The 25,754-nt window shown below is 41.6% G+C and overlaps 1 protein-coding gene across 1 annotated transcript in view; it reads right to left on the bottom strand.

The window, feature by feature from the left end:
• Positions 1 to 25,754, bottom strand: part of LOC120447759 (formin-J) — a 31,806-nt gene that overhangs the window by 4,267 nt on the left and 1,785 nt on the right. Inside the window, exons 2-6 of the mRNA XM_039629304.1 lie at positions 10,040 to 10,449; positions 7,585 to 7,759; positions 4,119 to 4,152; positions 1,170 to 1,317; positions 10 to 1,040 (exon numbers count right to left, since the gene is read on the bottom strand). Of these exons, the coding sequence (XP_039485238.1) occupies positions 10 to 1,040; positions 1,170 to 1,317; positions 4,119 to 4,152; positions 7,585 to 7,759; positions 10,040 to 10,246 (1,595 nt within the window). The 5' untranslated portion in view covers positions 10,247 to 10,449. The remainder of the gene's footprint in view (positions 1 to 9; positions 1,041 to 1,169; positions 1,318 to 4,118; positions 4,153 to 7,584; positions 7,760 to 10,039; positions 10,450 to 25,754) is intronic.

Below are 25,754 nucleotides of genomic sequence, written 5' to 3'. Positions count from 1 at the left end.
GCTACGTACTTGGGCACCTCCAGCAGCTGCAGCAGGAACTTCTCGGCATTGCCCAGTCGTCCCTTATCTCCGTTGAATCCCTTCAGCATGTCCAGCTCATCCACCTCGGGCATTATCTTCAACAGACCGCGCAGCCTCTCCGCTCCGATCTCCTCGTGGGCGCCCTGCCGGATCAACTGGATGATGTCGTCGTTGCTGGTGCGGAACTGCTTCAGGAATATGTTCACATTCAGACTCCTCTTGCCGTCGAGCAGCGTGATCTCTGTGCTCTCCTTCTTGGACTTTCGGTCCAGCGTATCGCAACCATTCGATCCGGCGGTGGCCTGACTGCCATCACGTCCCAACTTGGGTGATCCCTGGGCACTGGCCGTTTGCAGGCAGAAGAGTCCCTCCATCTCGTTCCAGTCGATGTCCTGCATGGGGCTGTCCTGGTGATTGCTGGCCACGATGCTCCAGATGTTCTGCTTGCCCAGGACCTTGTTGTGCGGTATCTTGCCCCAGTTGATGGTCTTCATCTTGGCCTTGGGCGCGGGCGTGTCCTGTTGCGGCAGCAGTATGGCAGTGGCCACCGCCTCCGCGGCCATGGGATCTGGTGTCCTGGGCCGCGAGGCCAGTTGCATCGCGGGCGGAGGTGGCGGCGGAGGCAGGGCGCCACCATTGATCATGGGCGGTGGCGGTGGTGGCGGTGCTGGGCCATTTAACGGCGGTGGCGGGGGCGGTGGTGCTGCGGTTGCCATGGGCGCCATGGGTGGTGGCGGGGGCGGAGGTGTTGTCTTGGCCGACACGCCCACCGGCTGGGAGGAGGGCTTGCGGGTGGGGCTGCTGGCATCGCTGCCGCGACAACTCTGGCAGGCGAACTTCTGGCTACTGGGCGTGCGCAGCAGGCGCACCGAATCCTCGTGACTCTCGAGGAGCGTGGCGCGGTGGACCAGACGCTCTGTGGTGTCCCAGATGATGTCGCTGAGCGGCTCCTTGGGATCGATGCGCAGCAGGTGCTGCAGTATGTTGAGGAATGGCACTTCCTGCGGCGTATCAGCCACCTGTAAAATACAATTTGATTTCAGCTTTCTTACTTAACTTTGAAGCGTCCACTTTGCGTATACGCATTTCCTTGCAAAATGCCAGTAGCAATAGCGAAGTAGAGCATACGCCCTGTTGCACAAACTCACCTGTCGCAAAATCGCGTAGAAGACATCAAGATGCGAGTTGAGATTGATGCCATCGGGCGCCTGAAGGCTCTGGGCCTCGTCGCATTCCTGCTGCTCCACGAATACGTCCAATTGTACGATGATATCGCCCACACTTTGTGCGACTTTTCTGTAAGGCAGAATATAATAGCAATGATAATTGGATCACTTGCAAATCGAGGGTTAAGCTGTGGAAAATCTTTGTCAGTCTTATTCACTAATTATTCAAGCTGGCATTGCATTGCTGCTGGCAATTTGTAGTTTGTTTTGTGTTGACACAACTCACAGCCTTTTAATTTATTTCTTTTTTATTCAGACGTTTTACAGATATGTATATGTGCATAAATATATATATTTATGGCCCAACTGGAGCAGGGGGTCTATCCACAAGTAGTTGACGCTTGCCAGAATCGATAGAGAACAACAAACTTCGCCTCTGACATTGAGTAACCTCAGGAGGCTGCCAACAAAAATAAAAGGGGGCGGTGGCAGCTAAAGGACCTTCGACCCGCTGCACACTCACTTGAGATTCTGCACCAGTTGCAAGGCGGCGCAGCTGTAACGGGACAGCGAGCCGCAAAATGTGACACGGCGCTGCAGGTGCAACGGCAACGCCGATGGCGATGGCGTCACGGAAGCGGATGCGGAAACGGACGCGGAACCGGAAGCGGAAACGGATGACGTCGCCGATGAGGCGACGGACTCCGATGTAAGGGATGGCGGCGGCGAGGGCGATGCTGACGACTCCACGTTGCCTGCCTCGAGCAGCCTTGGCAATCAAAAATATATCGCGTCTACAGGCAGCTCATTGCACACACGCGGCTTGCAAAATCGTTAGCCTTGCGCAATGTCCTTGCTCTGGCACAGCTCCGCTTTTGGCCTTTTGACAATTGATATCCATACATTGACTAGCAATTTTTTCTGTTTTTTTGTTTTTTTTTTGGCCCGTTTTTAATTGTATTGCCCCAATCGCTTGCTTTTGCGGTTCGAACGAGAGAACGGCCAGAATGGCAATAACGAGGACGAGACAGCCTGGCACTATAGAATGTTTGAGCTATGGCCACGACATGGCGATTTGGCGGCACGGAGAGCCTCGTCGCCAAATCCGAGTCCTTGTTGTTTTTGGCGGCCACGTGCTGCGCGCGCAGGAGTTTCCCTCATTATTTGCGAAGCGCCCACGGCGGCCTCTTTCACATTCCGGAGCAACTTCGTCCACATCCATCGTGCACATTGGACACCCGGACACCAGCACGTGATTCTCCGTTTTTTGTTTGCTGTTGTTTTGGCCAGCAACTTCTATTTTGGTCCGTCACGGAAGTTGTTACGGACTTTTGGGAGTGGAGAAGGGCGGCTCACTGGCGGGGGCCAAGGAAGTTGGGTAACCAAAACGCCAAATTACAAAACTTTAAACGGAAGCTTCAACTAATCGAAAGGGAAAAGTCGTTGTGGCGTATGTTTAAAGTGGAAATTTAAGTTGAAATGTTGAAAATCTAGTAAGTAAGTAGATAGTTCAGTTACTTTACAAGTTCTTTTTTGAATCTCTGTAATCTTGGTTTTGAGTTTAGTTAAAAATCCTTTAATAAAATAAGATGGACTTCTGCAAAGCAGCTTAAGTCCAGACAAACATTTCCATCCCAGCTTTTATTAATAGGTGCCTCTTGATCCCAAGACTGTGGTTTCCAATTGTATTTCCTACTCTTTGAACACTCCAACGAAATACTTGAGTAATCGAAAATGTCTATTCTTGACACGGTTCTAATAATCCCCCTGAAATGCGATACTCTGGAGTTTATTTTTAGCAGGCATTTATGAGTTTGACGGTAATTCGATACTAGCGCACATCCATCACTCTCGGGTTGATAAACAACTTCGATTCGGATTTCGATTCGATTAGAACACATTATGTGGAAGAACAATTAAAATCCGCTTAAAGCATCTGGACGGCTTCCAAGCTACGCAGAATCGAGACTCGAATGAATCTCAATGGTTCTCCATCTCCTCCAAATCAAATTAAAAAAAAAGAGGCGGTCTCAAATCAAAGCGCTATGTGGCTGAATGAAAACGTTTAAGGCGCTTCCAAATACCAAATTCCAAATAAATTAAATAGCGCCACGCAAACTACGCATTTCGTGTAGATGTGTGCGCGTTAAAATTTTAATAACAATAGAACCAAAGGGGTATCCTCTCATCTGCCGGATGGAATTGGAAAAATGCCCCAAGACAAATGGCCCGGGACAATCAATTAGTCAACTGTGAGCTCCAAGCTGACAAGCTGAGGAATCAGCCATCAGCCAGCTTGTTTGTTATTGTTCGCATTTGGGCTTGAACTATTTTCAAAATTAATTGAATTTGCTAGTTTCTCTCGTTTGCGAGAGCCACAAATTTGTCAAGCAGAGGGCCATAAATAAAACCCGTTTTGTAGGGTGAGACGCAGATGCGACTAATTGATTTATTGTTGACTAATTAAATATTGAATTAATTGGTTTGCTCGCAAGCGGCGCAAATTATTTGCATAAGACTCGATGATCTCTTCTCCAGTTTGACAATCATCCCTGCCAGCCATTTCTTGAGTGATCATTAGCGTTCCGCCCCCAGATCCTCCCCAGAAAATTAAAATCCATTTCGAAATCAGCAAATACCTTGATCTTGTCTTATTGTCCCATGCAAATTAAATGTGCGTCTGATTCGAATAAAACATAAAAGGCAGCAAACGGCAAAATGGCAAATGGCAATCGTTAAACTGTTTGTGATACTCATTCGCTTGATTGTGGGAGCCTTTCAGGGTTTTTCACCTGTTAACTCTTAACTCTTTTATGTATTTGGACTTCACATATGTATGAGCGACGCCCTCAGCAAATCTGGGTGCTTAAAAATGTCTCGTCTTTGGCATTTTGATGTGCGTCCTCCTAAGCGATACACTTCAACACTCACCTGAGGTTATTGAGCAGCGGCAAAACTTTGAGACCTGCAAGACAAAGGAGAAATTCATGAATTGTGGGCGGTATTGATGAGATCTTTGATTTGCACTACAAAAATAGCTTTAAGTTTGTTTTATTTAAATATAGTGCTAGCATGGTTTCTAATTAATCTGTAGAATTTTAAAAAATCTTTGATTTGAACCCAGTTTTTGTGATGATTCGTTGCCCCTTTTGACAAGTGGCATTTCCATAGACAGCGAGTAAGTCAACTGAGACCCGCCCAATGTCCACTGAATCCCGATCGACTTCCGGTCAAGCTCGTTTTTTCGCCTTTTTGACTTTTTTTGCTTTTATTGGCGCACTCGGCAATCAATTTATGCGCTCGCACACAGCGGCACACTTCTATCCGTGAGTTGTAAATACAAATAATAATAATACGAATAATAATAATAAAAAGTTAATTGCGAAAAAAGCTCGTGAAAGTCGTTGTCGCTTCTGTGCTATATAGCATATATAGCAAATATAGCATATATAGCATGTCCCTCAGATCCCCTCGATCAGCCTTATTTGGCGCCTTGACGTTCATAATTTCGTTTTACGACTTTTTCGCTCTGCTGTCATTTCATTTGTTTGAAATTGAAATCCATAAAAGGCGCACAATTAAAATGCGTGTGCGTTTCGCTGTGTGAGTGTGTAGTAAAAGTTTCTTTGTCCCGATCTTTGTTTTTTTGGTTATTCGGAAGTTGAGAGATCCCAACTAGAAGGAGAGATCAATGATCATTGCAGTCATGTCTACCTTATATACTTTATTTTATACGAGTATATGAACTTGGTATTTGTTCTGAGTAGAGGTCGATTGATTCGCTCGACCATCTATGCCCTGCAGCCAAAAGATTGGGTATACAATAGTTGAGATCGGGGACACGCCCAACCAAGTCCACGTTCACAATTAATTGTTTAATAACATGCCAGTCTGTGGCCGGCGAAACTCAACAGCTCGAAAATCAATTCTCCACTAACGATTTAAATATTTCACTCAATAGTGTAAATCACTTGATGATTTATAAATCAATTGAAATTGAATTTAGCCCGCGATACAGTTGGGCAAATAAATTTATGCTTGGACTATGGGAAAAACTGTTGCGTGCCAAAGTGGAAAATCATGGGGCATAAATCTCGAGCCCCACCAAAATGCCTCCCAGCCTGACAGATGACATACAGCAGATATGATGGCTTGGTATATATGGTTGGTTGCTGGGTTGTTGGGTTGGATCAGTACGGAGAATGGGAATGATTCCGAGCCGATAATTGGGCACTTAAGTGGCATTAGCGGCCGGCCAGAGAGCCTCGCAGAGTTTTTGAATTGAAAAATGCAAATATTTGAAGGGGCGTTGCTGGCCGTTGTTCCTGGAAGTTCAAACAGTGGGCCGAGAATAAGTAAAAGAACTGAAAAGAACCGCTGAAGTACTGCAAAGACAAAGTCAAAGTCGGGCCAACAGCCTTGAAACTGAATACTTCGATTCATTGCCAAGCGAAATGCGGCCGTTTGCCTGTCAAATGTGTCGTTCAGGAATGCCCCAGGAGGAGCAATCGACTTGGGCATTGAAGTTGGGGCGCTTTTGTGGGGGCGTGACTTACATTTCAGTCGTTTGTCACAGCCGTTGAGATTTCGAATTTGTCTTGCTACTTCTTTGCTTTTGTCACTGCGCGCGCACTCTTGTAATGCTGAAAAAGCGCAGCTCAATTTATTTTAATTAAGAACAATAAAAACGCCGCTTCTCAGTAAACTCGCCCCGTCGATCCCCCGCCACTCGTTCACTTATTCAGGCATTTTGCTGGCAAGTGCACCACATTTCGGTGGTGCTGCGTCTGCGCAACAGCCACCACGCACGCACAACCGCGCTCAATCAAAGTCAGGGAGTCGGGTTGACGACTGGCGGGTACAGTGGAGACTTGCTAATGCAAACTCCCTGGCGGAAGTTGAAAAAGTTGGTGTTCTATATAATGGAATGCTGCTGGAATTTACTCAGCATTTACAAGAGATCTTAACGACTGAAAGCTATTTATAATAATTAACATGTTTATATTATCCGTATGTCTTTGATTTAATGATTTAATGTATTATTTTAATATAAATTCTAACCTTATGGAGCATCTATATTCATACTTTAGAAGTTTTACTGTATAGGAGGTGGAGGTCAACCCAAGTTGGAGGTCGGCTGAGGGGGGTTGGTGGAGTGGGGAGTTCGTAGGCAGTTCATGAACTTTGAACAACTTGCAACCCAGAGTCGCCGATGGAAAACAGGGAGTGGCATCTGCCACTGACAGGATGTAAATGAGTCCCTTGTTTGTCAACAGACGTCTTGTTACATATAAAGTACATTTTTGTTCATTGGGCGCTTATTCTCCCCCTTGCAACTCATCTGCAGTTGAGGCAGTTTTAAATTTAAAGGGGTTCCGCGATGTGGCAGGCAGCACATTTGAGGCACGTTCGAAACATATTACAAATCTAACTACAAACACGATTTGGGGTTCAACTCTATCGACATAAATAAGCAACACCTTATCTATCTAAAAATTTGTCACGTTTATTCGATTTGTTTCTTTGTCTTACAACTTTGAAGCTGTTGTAAAACTAGTACCATTTAAGTTTTAATATCTTTTGGGTGTTACTGAAATTTCTAGAAAATCAAATAAATATTATGCCCCACATTTTGTGTAGAGATATGGGATTAATCGAACTACTTGCATAAGTAGATCACAGGCGAAGTTAAGTGCACCTTTTAAAGGCAATTTTACGAGTCATTAAGGTGTAAATGAGCATTAAAAAGTCTGCCAGTAAGTCAACAAATCAGCAATTTAATTGTCAAAATCTTTGTTTGCCATCAAAACGTCCCCAATGAGCCGACAACTTTTGCCACAATTAATAAATCAGCAATAAATAAACAATGTTCGTTTGACCGATTTTCCACCAGCGCTCCAGTTCAAATGACTCGCAGCAGTGTGCCCACTTTAATGACCCAAAGACGCGCCTCTAAATCGCCGGCACGTGCTAAGGTTACGCGGTTCGACAAAAGGCGATTTTGGCATTTTGGGGCTCTTCGAACCTATCATTATCTAACCTCAAGTCAACGAGCAGCCCCCGAGGGTCGCTGGTGTGGCTGCCTGAAATATGAATTAATATTGGGGGGATACGACTTGAGTCTCTGCGACATGCAAACAGCTATGTATACAGTATACACTCGTGTGTGTTGGCCAAACAGCCAGCCGGGCACATACGGTCAAGGGTAATGGCACTGGATCAGCAGCGGGCACATCAATCAAATCAATGAAATCGAAGACAGCACCAATGGCATCAAACAATCGCAGGGGAACAACCCGTTGACTTATCTCCATTGTAGCAAATTATCACTCTATCTTTATTATTTTTTTTTGATATTATTGTTATTAAGTATTATGGGAATCGCTTTCGCTCTTACCTATAAATTCGTTGCGTATGCGAATCCGCTCCTGTAGAGTGGCCGCCGAAATGATGACGCAGTTGATGAAGGCCAGCAGGGCGGCCTGGTAATCCAGGGGCGGAATGGCAGCGGCACTCGACAGCTCCAGTTCGTTGATGACAATCTTGAAGCGGTACCGCTGCTTCTTGAGATTCTGCAAGGAGTTAAGGGTTGAATTAGAACTTAGCTAACACTTTAGGTATAACCAGGATCAACACAAATCCGAGCTAACTATATTTCAAGAAAAATTAGCTTCACTTACTGTTGAATTCCATATGTGAGATTCATTGAGCTATATTTTTGAAAGTCTGCTGATTAAGTAGTAGAAAATGCCTAGAGAAAGTTATACGCAGATCACAAGTATTTCATTGGGAGTTTTCCTTGAAGTTTTAACCAAGTTACTGAAACTCTTACCTAACCCTTTTAAAGTTAGCTACGTTTATTAGCAGCACAAAACAGTCTTTATTTTAGCTGTGTGGCCATTTTTGACCAAGTTATGGCGAAAACGCCGATTGAAAATATCCGATTTTTTATAAAATTTTTTTTTTGATTTTTTGATAAAAAATAATCCGTTTTTTGTCGATAGCAGTAAAAATAGTTGTCCAAATGTGAAATGCCATACCTCGTTGAATTCGTAACAAAATTCCCTATCGATCCATGTACATACTTTGAAATGCAATTTTTTTGTCATTTTTCGAAAATTTTAATGATGGTACCCCTTATCGAAAATGCAAAAATTTGTCAAATTTTTTTTCTTCAAATATCGAAAAAGTGGGGATAGAAATAGTTAACTATGTTTATAAGCAGCACAAAACAGTCTTTATTTTAGCTGTGTGGCCATTTTTGGCCAAGTTATGGCGAAAACGCCGATTGAAAATATCCGATTTTTTACAAAAATTTTTTTTTTGATTTTTTGATAACAAATAATCAGTTTTTTTTCGATAGCAGTAAAAATAGTTGTCCAAATGTGGAATGGCATACCTCGTTGAATTCGTAACAAAATTCCCTATCGATCCATGTACATACTTTGAAATGCAATTTTTTTGTCATTTTTCGAAAATTTTAATGATGGTACCCCTTATCGAAAATGCAAAAATTTGTCAAATTTTTTTTCTTCAAATATCGAAAAAGTGGGGATAGAAATAGTTAACTATGTTTATAAGCAGCACAAAACAGTCTTTATTTTAGCTGTGTGGCCATTTTTGGCCAAGTTATAGCGAAAACGCCGATTGAAAATATCCGATTTTTTACAACAATTTTTTTTTTGATTTTTTGATAACAAATAATCAGTTTTTTTTCGATAGCAGTAAAAATAGTTGTCCAAATGTGGAATGGCATACCTCGTTGAATTCGTAACAAAATTCCCTATCGATCCACGTACATACTTTGAAATGCAATTTTTTTGTCATTTTTCGAAAATTTTAATGATGGTACCCCTTATCGAAAATGCAAAAATTTGTCAAATTTTTTTTCTTCAAATATCGAAAAAGTGGGGATAGAAATAGTTAACTATGTTTATAAGCAGCACAAAACAGTCTTTATTTTAGCTGTGTGGCCATTTTTGGCCAAGTTATGGCGAAAACGCCGATTGAAAATATCCGATTTTTTACAAAAATTTTTTTTTTGATTTTTTGATAACAAATAATCAGTTTTTTTTCGATAGCAGTAAAAATAGTTGTCCAAATGTGGAATGGCATACCTCGTTGAATTCGTAACAAAATTCTCTATCGATCCATGTACATACTTTGAAATGCAATTTTTTTGTCATTTTTCGAAAATTTTAATGATGGTACCCCTTATCGAAAATGCAAAAATTTGTCAAATTTTTTTTCTTCAAATATCGAAAAAGTGGGGATAGAAATAGTTAACTATGTTTATAAGCAGCACAAAACAGTCTTTATTTTAGCTGTGTGGCCATTTTTGGCCAAGTTATGGCGAAAACGCCGATTGAAAATATCCGATTTTTTACAAAAATTTTTTTTTTGATTTTTTGATAACAAATAATCAGTTTTTTTTCGATAGCAGTAAAAATAGTTGTCCAAATGTGGAATGGCATACCTCGTTGAATTCGTAACAAAATTCCCTATCGATCCATGTACATACTTTGATATGCAATTTTTTTGTCATTTTTCGAAAATTTTAATGATGGTACCCCTTATCGAAAATGCAAAAATTTGTCAAATTTTTTTTCTTCAAATATCGAAAAAGTGGGGATAGAAATAGTTAGCTATGTTTATTAGCCGCACAAAACAGTCTTCATTTAAGCTGTGTGACCATTTTTGGCCAAGTTATGGCGAAAACGCCGATTGAAAATATCCGATTATTTTACAAAAAATTCTATCTAAGTCCTATCATGTAATACCACATTCAATTGGGTTTGAGTGTTTTTCCTAATTCTTTTTATCCCCCCAAAACACGTAGATCCCCCACTTACCTTGTAAAACTCTAGGGTCTCGATGGCACGGGCATATCCATCGGGGCTGTAGGCGCACAGCGCGGAGAGAAGCTCGAAGACCTGCTTCTTGACGGTGGCATTCTGGGTGTCCAGGGCAGCGCCCAGCTTGGCAATGTAGTCACGATTCTCGACAATGTAGTCCAGGCCGATGCGTGAGTCCATCGTGCTGGCTTGGGGTGGTATCATTTGGTTCTACTTTTCCGGTGGATCCTCTTCTACGTGGAACGGAACACGTCCCCAAAAAGTGGACGCTTTAGTTTTTTGGGGGGGCAATCGGATCGAATCGATGTGAGACGATCGATTGGGGGCGGCTAGTTGCAAAGGTTTTGGTGCTCGCATGGAATATCTAAGCAGTTCACGTCATGCCGAACGCTCCTCGTGCTCTGAATCTGAAAAAAAAACCCATGAGGAAAAACAGTGGAAAATTCAGTTAGTTACTTTGGTGGTTGATGGAAGTTGGGGGGTTCAAGCTGTGATTGCATTTCGTTGATTTAGGCCCTTCAATTCTCGCCCTGTCACGCGTTGTTCCATATCTTGTGGGCTTTTTATTTATACTCGTGTACCTATAACTACCCAACCCAACAACCCTCACTCGATTCCCATTTAATTAATTTACGATCGGTTCTCGGTGCCCCGAGCTGCAATTGTCATAAATTCATTTCGGCCAAGCAATCGCCACGGGCGTAACAGATTTTGAGTTTTCTATCGGTTTTCGTTTACGGATTTTTGGGTTTACGTTTCGGAGGCACGATCAAAGGCAACCTTTGGCAATGGCGACGGGTGACGGGTTCCGCCTTCTACATCGATATCGGCATCTCAATTACCAGCAAAAACGATCTCGTTAATTTGTTTACTTTCGATTAGTCGCCGTCTAAGCACAACTGCCGACAAAGTCTGTCATTTGGGTTCCCGCGCACATATTAAAATACGATTTTTCATTAAAAAATACAAAGAGCGCCGATAAAATGCTTAACATTTTTGTTAAGAGCTCTGATCTCGAGTGGCACTTTGCGTTATTTGAAATTATAATTTGTGTGTGCGCTAAATGCTCATGTTATTGCCATTGTTTTTTATTCCGTCCCATTGAGATGACGAGATACACATAGGCTGTGCGATCGACGGAGGCGCTAATGAAATCACATACAACGACTTCGCAATTAATGGACAGACATCACAAAGTGACATCCTTGCGATATGCCTTATTGTCGTCCGTCCGTCACTTAACATGATATTTCCGATAATTCCCGCAAAGTGCTCGACTCAACTCGACTGGAGTGGTTGGATGGTCGAATTGGATTCTCTGGAGGAAAACAGAAAACAGCAAAACAGCAAACAAGTTCTCGAATCAAATCAAAAACACAGATACATTTTGCCACTTTGTATCTTGTTCTCCGCCCGGCTTTCTCATTCGGATTTCGCTGAATGTAGATCTACACTGTGTCACACAACTGGGCTATGCGCTTTACCAATTAGCAAATGATAGTAATCTCCTAGTTAACCTATGTAAATTTCGCTCTTTTAAGGCTGCGCTTTTATTTTATTGCGATCTAGTCGATAACAAAAACCGGCAATTTTCACATGCCATTGTGAAATGGCACAGATTAATAAGATAGATATATATGATTAGTTTTCATAAGGAGAGCTTGTATAATTTAGCATACCTATGATGTTATTTAAGTTTGAAACTAGTGAGTGTTATGCATCATTTTTAAGTTCCCTTGCATTATATTTTCACTCTGATTTGCTATAGTAAACTAGTTTCAAGTGTGGCTATCACTGACTTTATTTTGAGTTTTGTGAGCTAGTGTGGAGAATCTAGGTAACTTGGCACAACACCCGCACACTTTTAACATCCCCGAGTGATAGGACGATAAATTAATAATGCTTATCTGTAAACTGGTTCCATTAGCCCAACCAACCAACCGAGTAGCCAACGTGCTGGACATCGCATTATAACTGCTATTTATTGCAAAACAGCAGCCACCTAAAAGCCAATTGAGTTGTTTGTTTCTTTTTTGTTTTTGTGAAAAATCAGGGAAAGGGTACAAATGCCTAGGAATCGAATTCGCAGTGGAATTGCTTAGTGCCAGCCGAGCGAAATGTTAATGAACCCGCCCCATAACAAATGTGCCAGAGTCTAATTAGAATTTGAGTTGGCCATTTATCTTGCCACAGCGTCGTTTTGGGTTAAAAAGCGGGGCGTTGACAGGCGCAAATGACTTGCCCCCACCGGAGGACAGGTGGCGACTCACTGGCGTCGTCAATAAAATGTCAACCACATGCCCACAAATTGCTCGTGCTGCCATTGTGGCAATATTCACCTCGTCATCGCAGCGATGCTGGCAGCAACAGCCATGTTAAAGTGCAAGTAATAATTCACGAATTTCAAAAGTTTTCCGTCTCCCCGACTCGCGATCGTTTTCAATGTCTCGCGACATTATAATATTGTTGTATAAATTATGTATGTGGTGGGACCACGGGGCGTATGGCGAATGGCTAAATGTGATTAAATGTTGTGCAAACTGCAGGTTTCTGGGCTGGGCTAGGCCTCTAGCCTCTAGCCTCTATTCAAATCACTTTGGTTTGGGTTGGGCTGCGGAATTCACCTGCTCATCAGCAGAAAAATAAATAAAAAAAAAACAGTGTCTAGGATACTTGACCAACTTGGCGGGGGAAATCAAGACAAGTGCTTGAGGAGATCTACATACAAAGGTAAACAGCAAACAGCTGAAGAGCAACTACCGTGGCCACAACATCTGTGCAACTGTTGCAATAGGCGCAAGGTCGTTCCACAGACGAGTGAGTGAGTTAGTCTGGCACCTGTAACAAATTGTAGCAAATGAAGCTGCAGCAGACGGCCAAAGTGGTCTTCTCTGGGTTTTTTTTCTCATTTATATTTTCACTCTATCAGCAGCTTGAACACGGGTGTGTCTGCAGCTCTAATCTCGAAAAAGCAACTGTTGAAAGCACAGTTTTCATAAATTTTTATTGAATTTTTATGGCTGCAGGCAGGCGGCGTTCATCGTCGCATTGAATTTGCATGCTGATGTATGCACACAAAGGCACAGCAAATAAATAAAAGCATAAAAAATAAAATAAACAGCCATTGAGTAAAGTGTTTGGCACTCAATAGTAAATGTTGATGATAAAAGTGCTTCGAATATATGGCAACTTGGTAAGAGAGTATCATTAGCCTAATGGCATCATTTATCCCTTGTCAGCTAAAGCGCACATCTTGATCTCTTGATTCAAATAGTTTAATCTCAGCTCGAGCAACTTCATTTGAGTTGTGTATAAGCTGCTTATCAACAAACGCCACAAATTGTGAGAATGTGTCTCTGGGAACCGAACTGAAAACAGAGCGCATTCTTTGTTGTGCAGCTAAATTGAAATGGGAAAAAAAAGAAGAATAACAGACCGACTTGGAGTCATAACACTTGACGACGCATCAGCAGCAGTCGCAGCAGCAGCAGACGCAGCAGCAACATCTCGCAACAGCAACAACAGCAGCAACACGACGACGTCTCCGGCTGCGAGTTGCAATCAAAACACGATCTTGGCGCTCAGCATTGACCTTATGACTTCTAAAATCGGTAAAAACATCTTTACAGCGCCATGTGGCACCGCCGATGTGTTTCCAATATGAGCTAAAAATACGAAACCTAAGCTGCGAAACGGCGGCGTACTTGAAATTGGGATACATTTTATAGCCTTAATATATATATATAAACGAGTATATATACATCGATTGCCATTTTCAATTCGATGCGACACTCATTCATGAGGCCAAAAAGTGGAAGGCACTCGTGAGCTGTACGTACAATCATTTTTAAAGGATACTGCCTTGCACATTTCGGTTATATGTCAAGTTTAAGTGGCAGATGCGAAGGTCGCAAAGCGCAGCAACTCGGAGGCGTTGCAAATTGAGCAATTAGGGCGTGGCCGTAGTACGCCTCATTTGCACTTACTTGACTTAATTCGTCAATTAGCCGGTGCTAAGGTAATCACACAGACCAGCTGGCCAACTGGGAAACTGGACAACCTCATCCACTTCAGACTCAGAGACTCAGACTTGAATTGAGATTCAGATTCGAATACAGATTCGTGGGCGTTTCAACAGCCAAATTCAAGAGCCACAACAAAGCAAATAAGTATGGTCAACAAAGAACATTGGACTACGAAAATAAATAAAATGCAGCCCACGGCAGCAGAAAACAGTCGAAAAATTAGTAAAATAGTGCGTAGGTTTTGCATTTCGATGATCACAAAACCAAACCGCAAAGAACCCACAAAAAACATAGCTCGTTTCAAGCAAAGATGATTATATTTTGAATGGAATAGAGCCGTATATTGTGATGACTATGTATATTTCGAAATCTACCAGAAATATCTTCTTCACTGGCTTAAACGATAAAGAAAACATAATAAAGCTGCCTTGTAATAATATTATTATTCACTGATGTAACAAGTGGATTTATGTAAAGTACGTCTGTACTCTGGATTTATGCTAATTGAGATCTATATTTATTTGAAGAATATGAGTAATGAGTAGATATTTATTTAAGCGGGGTATTATTGTATAAATTGTAATCTACAAATGCCCAAGTGAATTGTTACATTTCTATAAATATATGTTCTGTACAAAACCCCCATCTCCACTTAAAAAGGGAGATTATCCGTGACTTTCTTGATTGGATTTCATTGGGTCGCCGCGTGGCGCTAGTTGACATCTGACAGCAAAAAGCGGGCAGAGTCACAATTTTTGGGAACAAACACTTTTGGGGGGGGAACTCCCCCAACTCTGTTTGCCATTGATGAGAATTTATGGACACACAGTCACACGGACTTTCGGGTTAAATGGACTCAACTGGCAGTGACAGAGCGCTGTGCACTTGGCAGCCAGTGAAAAACCCATCAAATGTGTCAAAAGCCGCTTCATTGGAAAATTTTCTATTGTTTTAGGGCTTTCGTTTTTCGAATTCGGGGGACTTTTGCGCCAGCGCCGTAGTAAAAAGTGTGAAAACGTAACACACATATTGTTTGGTATCAGAAAATTGGGTCTGTGCCTGTTTTTAAGCCTATAAAATATGAGGCGCTAATGGCCAGTTTTCACGCTTATTTAGACAATGGAAAAGCGAAAGTTTTATTTATTGGCGTCTCACGGATTTTCAGCGTTCGCATGTTGCAGGTGTCCGAAATTCTGGGGCCACCAAAGTGCATAAATATGTTCAAAAGGCTTGCTGCTTATGCACTTATGACAGCACCCCAAACATGCAACAAGTTTGGCCGCATTTACAGGTGCCCAGAAAATAACAAAAAATATTTAACAAATTGTGCGACATGCAAATGTACGTGTAAAGTGGTCAATGTCCACTTGAGTGCCCCAAAAAAAAATCAAAAAAATATATTTGAAAAATAAAGTTACCTGGCCAAGCCGGCTAAAAAGACTCAGGGCCAATCGACAATGAGCGCTAATTATGCTGAGATCGCTTGCCAAAAAGGTTCAATGCACCGCTGCAGCATTTCAAATCCCTTGTTGACCTTAACTTTGAATTGTCAAAATACAAAAGTTCAAACAGACACAAAGCTCCGCACAACGAGCACAAAGCGAAAGACACACACAAAAGAAGTGAGCCACGGAAACCTACATACTTTGGCCTAAACTCTGAAACTGAAAAGGGTACACAACAAATTAAGTTGGGAACAAATGGCATATTATGTGCTATGGTCTACCCATAAATATTAGAAGATGTAAGATTAATCTTGGTATAGCTATGTGTGTTTCATTTGTAGGGTTTATATTAATTTATAGTTGAGCTTTGATAGTTTATATATAGTAACTTATATATAGTCAGTAATAAGATCATATGCGAATTGTTTATAGTTCAAATATACTACTTCCTTCTTTGCAGAAATATTTATTCAAGTTAAGCATCTTTTTTCCAGTGCATCGCTGATTCATTTGAAAAGTGTTGGCCATATGCAGCAGGCTGCACAGATTCAGATACAGATTCAGATTCTCGAGTTTGCCGCTCGGATGGATTTGGATGCTGCTGCCACCGCTTTGACATTGACTTGTGGTTTCAGTTGCCGCCACTGCCGCATTTCAAGTTTTCAGCTGCTCAGCTGCTCAGCTTTTCAGCTCTTTTTTCTCTGTTTTTTTTTCTTTTCAGTTTCCAACAAAATAGTCGCTGTGTGTGGGCTGGAATTGTTTTCCTCACTTCATTCATGGATTCGAAAACGCGCTAAAACGATTAGTCAGCTTCTTGGCTTTTTTGGGGAGCAGCGCTCAGCTGGTTTTGCAGCGATTTAGGTGCGATTCTTGCCACAGTTTTTATTATTATTATTATTAATATTTTTTGTATTTTTGCGTGGTATCGGCATCTCTGCCGTTTGTCCTTCACAAACATTTGTGTGCACCGCAGCTCACGCGCACAGTTTTTTGTGGTCTACGGCATCTGAGCCCGAACTTCCGCATGAATACTCGTACATCAAACATGGCTTATCGATACATCTTGATTACTATATTTAGCCCGCGAGATTAGGCGAGTTTATCGCCTTCATGCCACAGAGTGAATTTGTCATTGGTCGCCCACAAATGGCGGCAATGAGTCACAGAGGAAGAAATTTGCAGTCATCAATTATGATAGATTACTTTAGAAAAAATGTATCGTTGCTAAATGGTTGTACTTCAACTTACAACGAATGGGAGTGTATTTAAATTTTTACGTTCATTACTCATTAAATTCGAAGCATATAGAGTTTTAATATCCATAATTTTTTATTAAACAACTCTAGGGAAATTTGTTCTCTGTGCTATCTGAATTTAGTGTTGGGCAACCAGTTGCCATTTATGTAAGTTCGACATTTTGCAGATCTCTCCGCAGCAGCTGCACTTGACTATCGTTGGAACAACAAAGTGAAACAAAGCCCATACGGACTGCATAAATTAAGAGCGGCTTAGAAAGATATCAGGTGACAAGCGTGAAAAGCGCTGTTCTGACAGACAGTCGTTTATAGAGTCGTATACCTAACCACGCGGAGATTAAAGGCCAGCCCAGGTGCTTTGCTACTTTTCACCTTTAAGGCAGCAGTCGGTGCACTTGCGCAATTCCCCGATCTCCAGTCCATAATCCTCAATCCCCAGTTCACAATCCCCAATCCGCGATCTCCAATCCCCAATCCACGATCCACAACAATCGCAGCGATCCTCATCACAGCGCCAACTCGAACTTGAACTACATTGCATTGGACATCAAAATAAATACATAATCGTAAATATAAAACCATGCGCATTGCTCCCATTTCTTTGGCGGCACAGGCCACACCACGTGACTGGCGAATTTGTTGGTCAATGTTTGGCGGTCGTTGCTGTGTTTTTTCCATTTTCCCCTCCTTTTTTTTTGGGGCCACAAACCGAGACAGATTGGGCAGCTCATGAGGGGGGCAGCTCTGTGCAAGTGAGATACATCCACTGATCTCCAGGCAGCCGCATCGCCCACAGCGCCGCTGGTTTGGCTTTGTTGTTTTCGACACTGGCGGAAAAGTTGTGCCAAATGCAGCAATACTCCAAGAAAAATGTTTAAAATATTTTAAAAAATTTAAAATTTAAGAAATAGTGAAAAACAAAACCTTGAAGGACACTGGCCTATACCAGAAAATTTTAGAGATATAAACAAGCCAGTGAAATTTATTTATTATGTTCGCATTAAAGGTTCACTTCTTTTCAATACTTTAAATTTGTATTTTAATGTGTAATATAATGATAATCAAAATCATAAGTGCATTCACAGTTCGTGTTGAATTCCCCACAATTTGCACCTCATTGTTGCCGCGTGAACTTGTAACTGAATTGTAACCTGATATTAGCCAGCATTAACTTAACTATTTTGTTGCATTGTCTTCTTGTTGGCATGGTTTTGCGCTCGCTTTGGGCTATTTATAAAATGGTAAACGCTTTAGCTTACGACCATTGCCATTGTCTCGCAATTAAGATTTCATTGTGAGATTTCGTGGCATGGGCCACACGGCGTATGCGCGATTCGAATCAAACGCAATTTGCACAGCCACTTGCAGCAGCTCAGATGCTCAGAGCATCAAAACATGCAATAATTTGTTTAATTAGGCGTAAATGACGCTGACAGCGCTGCCCCAGCACCGTCGGCATTTTGTGGCTCTAATGGAGCGTGGCTGATTTTAATAGCTTGTCGGGTTGGCTCTAACCAAACTTGTGGTTGTCTGTGGCAAGTGATTCGCAATTGCAACGGCCACACCCCAAACGATCGCCCTGCCATGCTAATGCCACATTCTGTTTGCAACGTTGCAGTTGCAACCGAAAATGCCATAAAAAAGTACAGATATACACATGCCCCGCACACATGTCTGTCGATCACACGGATCGTATCGTATCGTATTGGATCGGATCGAATCGAATCGCATTTGATTGCACCCCAATCGATCTTTGGATGCCTTTGCCATTCACGACGATAATTCAATTAATTGTGAAAATGTCCTAGAGACAAATTCATATTCACAGCAGACGGCAGACGGCGATTGCAACAAAGTGCAAATGTAGCGGTCGTGTCTGCGATCGTGTAGCTTTTCATTAAATTTCATTAAATTCTTTTATGCGATGCCAAAGCAAAAATCAGCCACATTAAGCATTGCAACATGTTTGCCATTGGATTCGATTGCCATGGAGTATGGAGTATGGAGTATGGATTGTGGAGTTTGGATTGTTGGCAGTTTGCAGTTGTAGACTGCTGGCGATCGCTGGCTGATCTTCGCTCCTCTGAGCTCTGTGCTCTTTATGACTTTGATTTATTTGTGCAAATTATTTTTAAGCTGTTACATGACTAGCGGGCATCCCCGGCTCTCGAGGAAGTGGTGGATGGATCTCTAATGGAGCGAAAAGCAGGAGATCGGCGATCTGGGGATCGGTGATCGTTGATCAGTGCAATTTGCCATTTCTCATTTCTCATCGCTCATTGCCCGTCCAAGTTATTAGCTGTCTGCAATTGTCAGCGTTCGTTTGACGGCTTCGCTCCCAATTTCCATCTCAAAACCAATCCGATTGCATCCCAATTGAATCTTAAACCACTCAAAGATCCCCAGGCAGGCGCATTTCCAATTACATAAGCCCGTGATCCTCCATCTGTCTGGCTGAAGATCAGCTGTCTCAGCCATCTGAGCTGTGCATAATTTCAATTTGACAAAGCACATACGATCGATGGCTGCGCTGATAGGCGCCATAAAACTCGCTCTCAGGCCCCCAGGCTAGGGCATATTTCCCTATCTCCCCAGATTTACAACACATCTCCCCACCCAAAAACCAAAATCAAAAAAACTAAAGTCCATTGCACGCCCATTCAGCGTGCTTAATTACTTTTTGGGGGAGTTCGGCTATCGACGATTATCGCCGCCGTATGGGAACCGGGATTGGATATGGATTTGGGATGGGTATTGAGCACGGACATCCGCGTACGTGTTTGGCATTGGCAAATTCTGTTTCTGGATAAGTACTGGCATAAGATGGGTATGTCCACACCAACTCCTTTTAAGTAGCTGACCTATAAATTCCTAGCTAACACTTTTCGCTGGACACTTTAATAGAAATAAACTGAAGACTTACATGGGAAACATGTACATCACATATAAAATGAAAAATAAATAGATAAAATATAAATAAATAAAATAAAAAAAATAGATATGAAAAATCTATATGCCAGTTATTTAGCTGTGTTTTTTATTATACGATTTCAGGAAGAATTTAATAATCAGTGGATTAAAGTAAAGCAGGCACTTATCACAATTATTTCCTGCCCCCATTGTTTATGCACAAAAATGAAGTCTTAATTCGGTGTTATTCACATGTTCACAGCCACGCAATTGCCCAAAGTAAACAAATCGACAGACGAATGGACAGCATTTAAAGTGGTGCAAAAATTATACGCACCCACGATTTGAAGAGCATTCACGTTTCGATGGCTTGTTTCCTTCCTGTCTGAGGCCTATAGGTATACGGCACGGCATACCCCTTCTGCCCACCAAAAAAAAAGGCAGTTGCTTAATGAAAACAAATGAATTTATGAGTCGCTGCCGTCTGAGTTTTTGCTGCTTTACCCACAAAGACTTATCCCAGTGAGCGCAGCTTTGGCATTGGCTTTGTCTGCCACTCGCCGTTTTATGGCAAAAAAAAAAAAAACAAAACTTGGATTACGCACTTTTTCAAGCGCAGAGCACTTTATTAGCACCAATGACCATGTGTTGTTATTATTTGAGTTATTGTAATGCATAAATTATTGTAATTTTGCAGTTACAGTTATACTCAGACAATCGGTTTGGGGTCTAAGGTCCGCCCCATTTGGGGACGATCGATGTGATTGATCGGTTTGTAATTGGCTGCGGCAGTGTTTTTGATGGGCCCACAAAATAATAGGTGTGAAATCTCTGGATTTTCGCATTTTGGTAGCAAAGTTCAAATGGGTTTCTGGCGCTGAACCTTGGACCGATGGTCTGTTACATACAAGCCACTTTGGTGTCGCGCGCAAATTCGCTGAGTGTATAAAGATATTATTCTCTGTGCAGAGCGCAGAAAGAACAGACTGGCTGAGATAGAGATACAAAGATACAAAGATACTTTTAGCCGCACACGCAGCTGCGGAAACGTAAAACAATGTAGGTGAAACAAGTTCCAGTTGCCGCAAATGCCAAACACAAACTCAAACTCAAGAGCCAGGCCATCGGCAATCCGCAATCCACTCGCTCGTATATAGATGCAAATCAATAGCAGATTTTGGGGCCTTAATAGAATTTTTTCGAGGCGGCAGTTGGCTGTTAAAAAACCGCAACTCCGCAAAACGGCAACCGCAGCTCAGACAAAACAAACCCAAAGGCGCCGTCGCAAACACTTTACAAAAATACCCAATAAAAAGTAGAAAAATTAGAAAATAAAATAAAAAGCACAGGGCGGCACTTGTCCCGAGACAGAGGGATTAGAAAACGTTCGAGAGCTGTTTATTTTGTAAGCCAGTCACTCTAACTTATGCATATTGTACATATGTATATACATATATGTATCTTGCCGATTAGCCGAGAATTTCCGCTTTCGATCGACTGATGCTCGTAAATTAGCGAAAATTTAATAAGAGTCCGCAACTGCAGATGTTCCCAGAATAAGCAGCGACCTTGGGCAAAATAAAAATCTCACACAAAAGCCAATCTGCCACATGTCGTTCGCCATCAAATAAATATTTATGCTCGCGGTCGCGGTCGCGAGGGTAATAAAACTTCAGAAGTAGGCACAAATAAATGAGCTGAATTAGCAATGCGGGGATACACCCTTTATGCCCATTGATGCCACTGAGAAGTGTAGTATTATGCAACTGGTGGAGCTCTAAACGAGGCTTTATTAGCCGATAATTGGCGCTCAAATAAGGCCTGATCGTTTGTTGAACAAACAAGTAGTACGTTTCCATCGGTTTGATTGATATTAGCCATCCATAAGGCATCCAAATTTCGACCGTGACATCAAATATTTTCGAGACCCCGCGTGATTCACAATGTTCTTTGCACTAATGTTTTATTTGTTTACTTGTGCGGGAGGGTAATAACATTAAATAATGATTTTTAACGCCATTCCTCAATTGTTTGCTCAACCTTCGTCGTTGTTCGCTTGACATTTTATTGATGCATTATTTGTCTGCGCATTTTTACGTATATATGTATGTTGCTGCTGTCTTCGATTCTTGTGAAGAATGCAAATTTCCAAGATCGCTGGTTGTGATTAAGTTATGCATAATAATAAAAGTAAAATGAAAAAATGGCAAGCAAACAAATTAGGCGGGCGTATACAAATTTCACCTGCTGACAAGTCGGGCCAAGGTAATCGGCTTTGCCAAATCAGCCGCCAAATTTGGCCAAAGCCGCCCTGCAAATTGTTTTCAGATAAATGGCAAAAACTTGGCTAATGGATATTGGCTATCTAGAAAGTGGAGTGGAGTGAAGTGGCCCAAAAAGCAAACTGGGTCAGCTAATCGGGGGGCGGAAGTGCCAAGCCATCGTCTATCTTCCAATATATACATTTATATATGTATAGGATAATTATTATTATTTACAGAGTATGTTTAATAATAGCTTATTAATAGGGCTAGAGTTGAAATCAAAGTTTCTCGCACAATTCTCATTCCCTTCTTGCTACTTTGTTACCTTCTAGGAATTGCAGTGCAGCTATTCAACCGCTAAAAAACGTCAATGGGTTCCAGAAATTGTATAATTCTGAGAACTGCGACATATATTTCCATATAGATTCTACGAATTAGCCAACGATGTTCGTCGGCTTCCCACAAAGTCAAAGACTAAGTCAATAATTACACAGCGAGCGGTGTGATGGGCGATTCCAGCAATGGCATTAAGCGTTTCAAAGCGTGAAAAACGCTTCCTATTATTAGTTTAATTTGTTTTGGGCGCGCAATTTAATTTATATAACAATAATCGTTTATAAATGATAAATTAATATGGGAAATAAATTGTATGGGCGGTCGCGTCGATAGCTGCAAGCTTGAAAACTCAAAGCTGAAAGCTGAAAACTGAAAGCTGGGAGCTCTCATCGCTGAAGCGATCTTCCAGCGCCAAGTGGTCGACAAGTTGCCAAAATTGGCAAGGCTTAAATGGACAACAATGAGCAACAACAGCAGCAGCAGCAACAACAACAAAAACAGCATTAGCGGCTTGCAACTTGTAATCAGTATTGTTTTTGTCGGCCAACTTGGACCTGGTTAGTTATTTCCTATCCGCCTTTGTGGCTCGTATATTTCACTGGATTGTGTGTGGGTTGCCTTTCGGATGGGTCAGTCAGCAGGCAGTAGTAGTCACACTATTCAGTGGTCTTTGGGTCTTTGGTCTTTGGGCTTTCGCATTACGCATACGCCATGTTGGCTTTGATTTCTTATAGCGCTGAATGGACGGACGGACAGGCGAGAACTTCCAAATAGGGAACGCAACTGAAGCATGGCGAATTTGGCTTTGTTGCGATTTCTTTTTTATTCAAATTTTGGGCCAACCCAAAGGTTGAAACTTAAGTGGAGTGTCTGACTGTCGTCTCAACTCTCGACTTCCTGCATTAAGAATCCTACAAAAAAAAAAAGAAAAACTATCATTTACAAGATTCGAAAATGACTTTCAGGGAGCTTTAAATGGGCTGATTTATGGCTATTTGATGAGCACATTAACCGGAGGAGCAACACCCCCGCCCTCGACTTTCATGCGATGTACGCAACAGCGTTTAAAAGTTATTACATATTTAAGTTTATTGTTTGTTGCTGCTTTTGTATGCCAGGCACACGAAATAAAATAACCAGCAGCTTCACTCAAATTCGTATGGCTTTTTTTCATTCAATATTCAACTCTTTCGTAGTACTGTGTGTGTACTGAGTGTGTACTTTATTATTAATTTTAAACGTGGGCTCACAACAACACGAAACACCCACAGCATTTGTCAAGTCGCTTGGATTCTTTTCTTCATCGGTTTTTCAGTTGTGTGTTCTTTTTTTTTTTTTTTTTGATTTTTCCTGTTCTTCGTTCTTGGCTGCCTGGCCGCATTTGTTATTACTTTTTGTGGTTTTGCAGCAGCGTTTTTGAATGCTCAATGCTGCATGCTGTATTCTGTGTTCTGTGTTCTTTTCAGATTAATACTTGCAGTTTGAACATTTCAGCACGTCGACGTCGGCGCCTGTTTCTAATTGCAAACGCAAATTACTCATACGCCGCGTTGTGCTCGCATAATTATCGCTTATTGCCACATCAAATCACTGGCTTGCGTGGGCAGTTGGCTTTTGGCTTAAACTTATAATGAATATGATGAATGAAAGGCGGCAAAAAGTGCAAAGAATAAAATGGCAGTTGCCAAGTGACAACTGCGCATCCTCCCGTCAGCTGCTGCATAACAATTATTATTCTCGCATTTCGCTGCCATTTTACATATTCTACTTACTTTACTTATTGTTTAGCAAATATCTTGGCTTCGCTCTCCCTGCTGCAATGAATTGCCTTTATGCGCTCATTTGCATATTAAATAAGCGGCTGCCACTGCGACAACTGCCGCGGTGTTGGCTGCAATCGCCGTTGTTGTTTATACCTTATTTTGTTTTCTATCATTTGTATTTAACTATTTTTTGTTGCTGTTTTTGTTTGGTTTCTAAGCGGCAGCAGCAGCTGTCGTCAATGCAAAGAACGTTGCTGGCTGCTGATCGTAGGTTGGCCAGCCGCGTTACGCGAGGGAGCCGCGATTTTTATTAATTTATTAGTATTCTCCATTTGGCTCGCTGACGCAAAGAAACGAAGCGATGTTGCATAAGGTGGAAGTGGTTAAGTATACCCAATGCCCTTCGCACTGGAAGCCCACAGAATTGAATAAAATGTGTTAATTAGATGGGAAGTATCTAATAAATATGCTTCAGCACAGCTCAAGTACATCCAATTGCACAGTAATGTATTGTTTTTTACATAAATATAGGAAATAGGGATGAACATACACACTTTCCACACTTTATACCCACGAAAGAGTGTCAAGGAATTGTTTAAATGAATATTAAAAAATAGGTGTCCCTTTTTGATTAGCTAAATATGCAAGCAACGAAATTTCGAAGGTGAAAAGAGATAAAAGTTCGATGAAGCGATCAAATTTATCAAGATTAGTAGCAATAAAAAGCTGAATATTTAGGTTATGAATACATCAAATATATAATATAGCAGACAGTTTAAAAAACCCTATCTAATTGCTGTTAATCTGTTAAGATCACTTCGCTTCAGATTAAATCGGAAGCAGATTATAAATCAGTTAACCATAAAAACAGAAGCCCTGCGCAAATAAAATCTATTGCGGAATTCGCTTGGCATCGAGTTAATTATTGGCCAACTGCCTTTCCAGCGATCGCGATGCAATTAGTCAAGCTCCCCAAGCCAATTAGTCACAGAGAATTTCCAGTTAAAGCCAGGCTTTGAGCCCAGCTGAGGCCTTTGTAATCTGTTTTTGGCTGATTTGGCACACTCATCCGTCGATCTGGCTGCCTTTTTAGGCCCTCGCAGCTTAGATAACAATTATGGAATAAATTCAGTTGGACGCATGCTAATTTCAATGTTTATTGACGACAGTCGAAAGACGAGAGACAAAGGAAAGTCAGCTAGCGAAGCGCTAGTACTGAGTGCTGGGTGACTATTTCAGTGAGTTTTTTGGTGAAACAAGTAGTTGAATTTCCTTTTTCAAAGCTTAGCTATTGACAGCCAGAGAGTTATACTTATCTCTGCGATGGTGTGAGTGCCTGAGTGTGTGAGTTTGTAACTGTGTGAGTGTGACATTAAACCACACACAAACAAGTCCGCCATATTTGGCAATTGACTTTGCAGCCAGGCAGCAGTGCTACTCGCGATATTGTATATCTGCTATATATGCACAGGAAAATGGGAACAGGTCTTCATAGAAATTTGATTAAAAATCTTAGAAACATTTCGAACCAAATACAATAAATATTGTAATTGCTTTGGCCCTAAAATATCAATTAGAAATGTATATTTTACTAAAAGACTAATATCTGCACAGGAAAATGGGCACAGGTCTTCATAGAAATTGGATTAAAAATCTTAGAAACTTTTTGAACCATCCACAATGAGCATTGTAATTGGTTTGTCCATAAAATAA

Source organism: Drosophila santomea, chromosome 3L, assembly GCF_016746245.2.
Source record: "Drosophila santomea strain STO CAGO 1482 chromosome 3L, Prin_Dsan_1.1, whole genome shotgun sequence".
NCBI lineage: Eukaryota > Metazoa > Arthropoda > Insecta > Diptera > Drosophilidae > Drosophila > Drosophila santomea.
The sequence above is the reverse complement of the archived record's forward strand: the minus strand, read 5'-3'. Positions and strand labels throughout refer to the sequence as shown.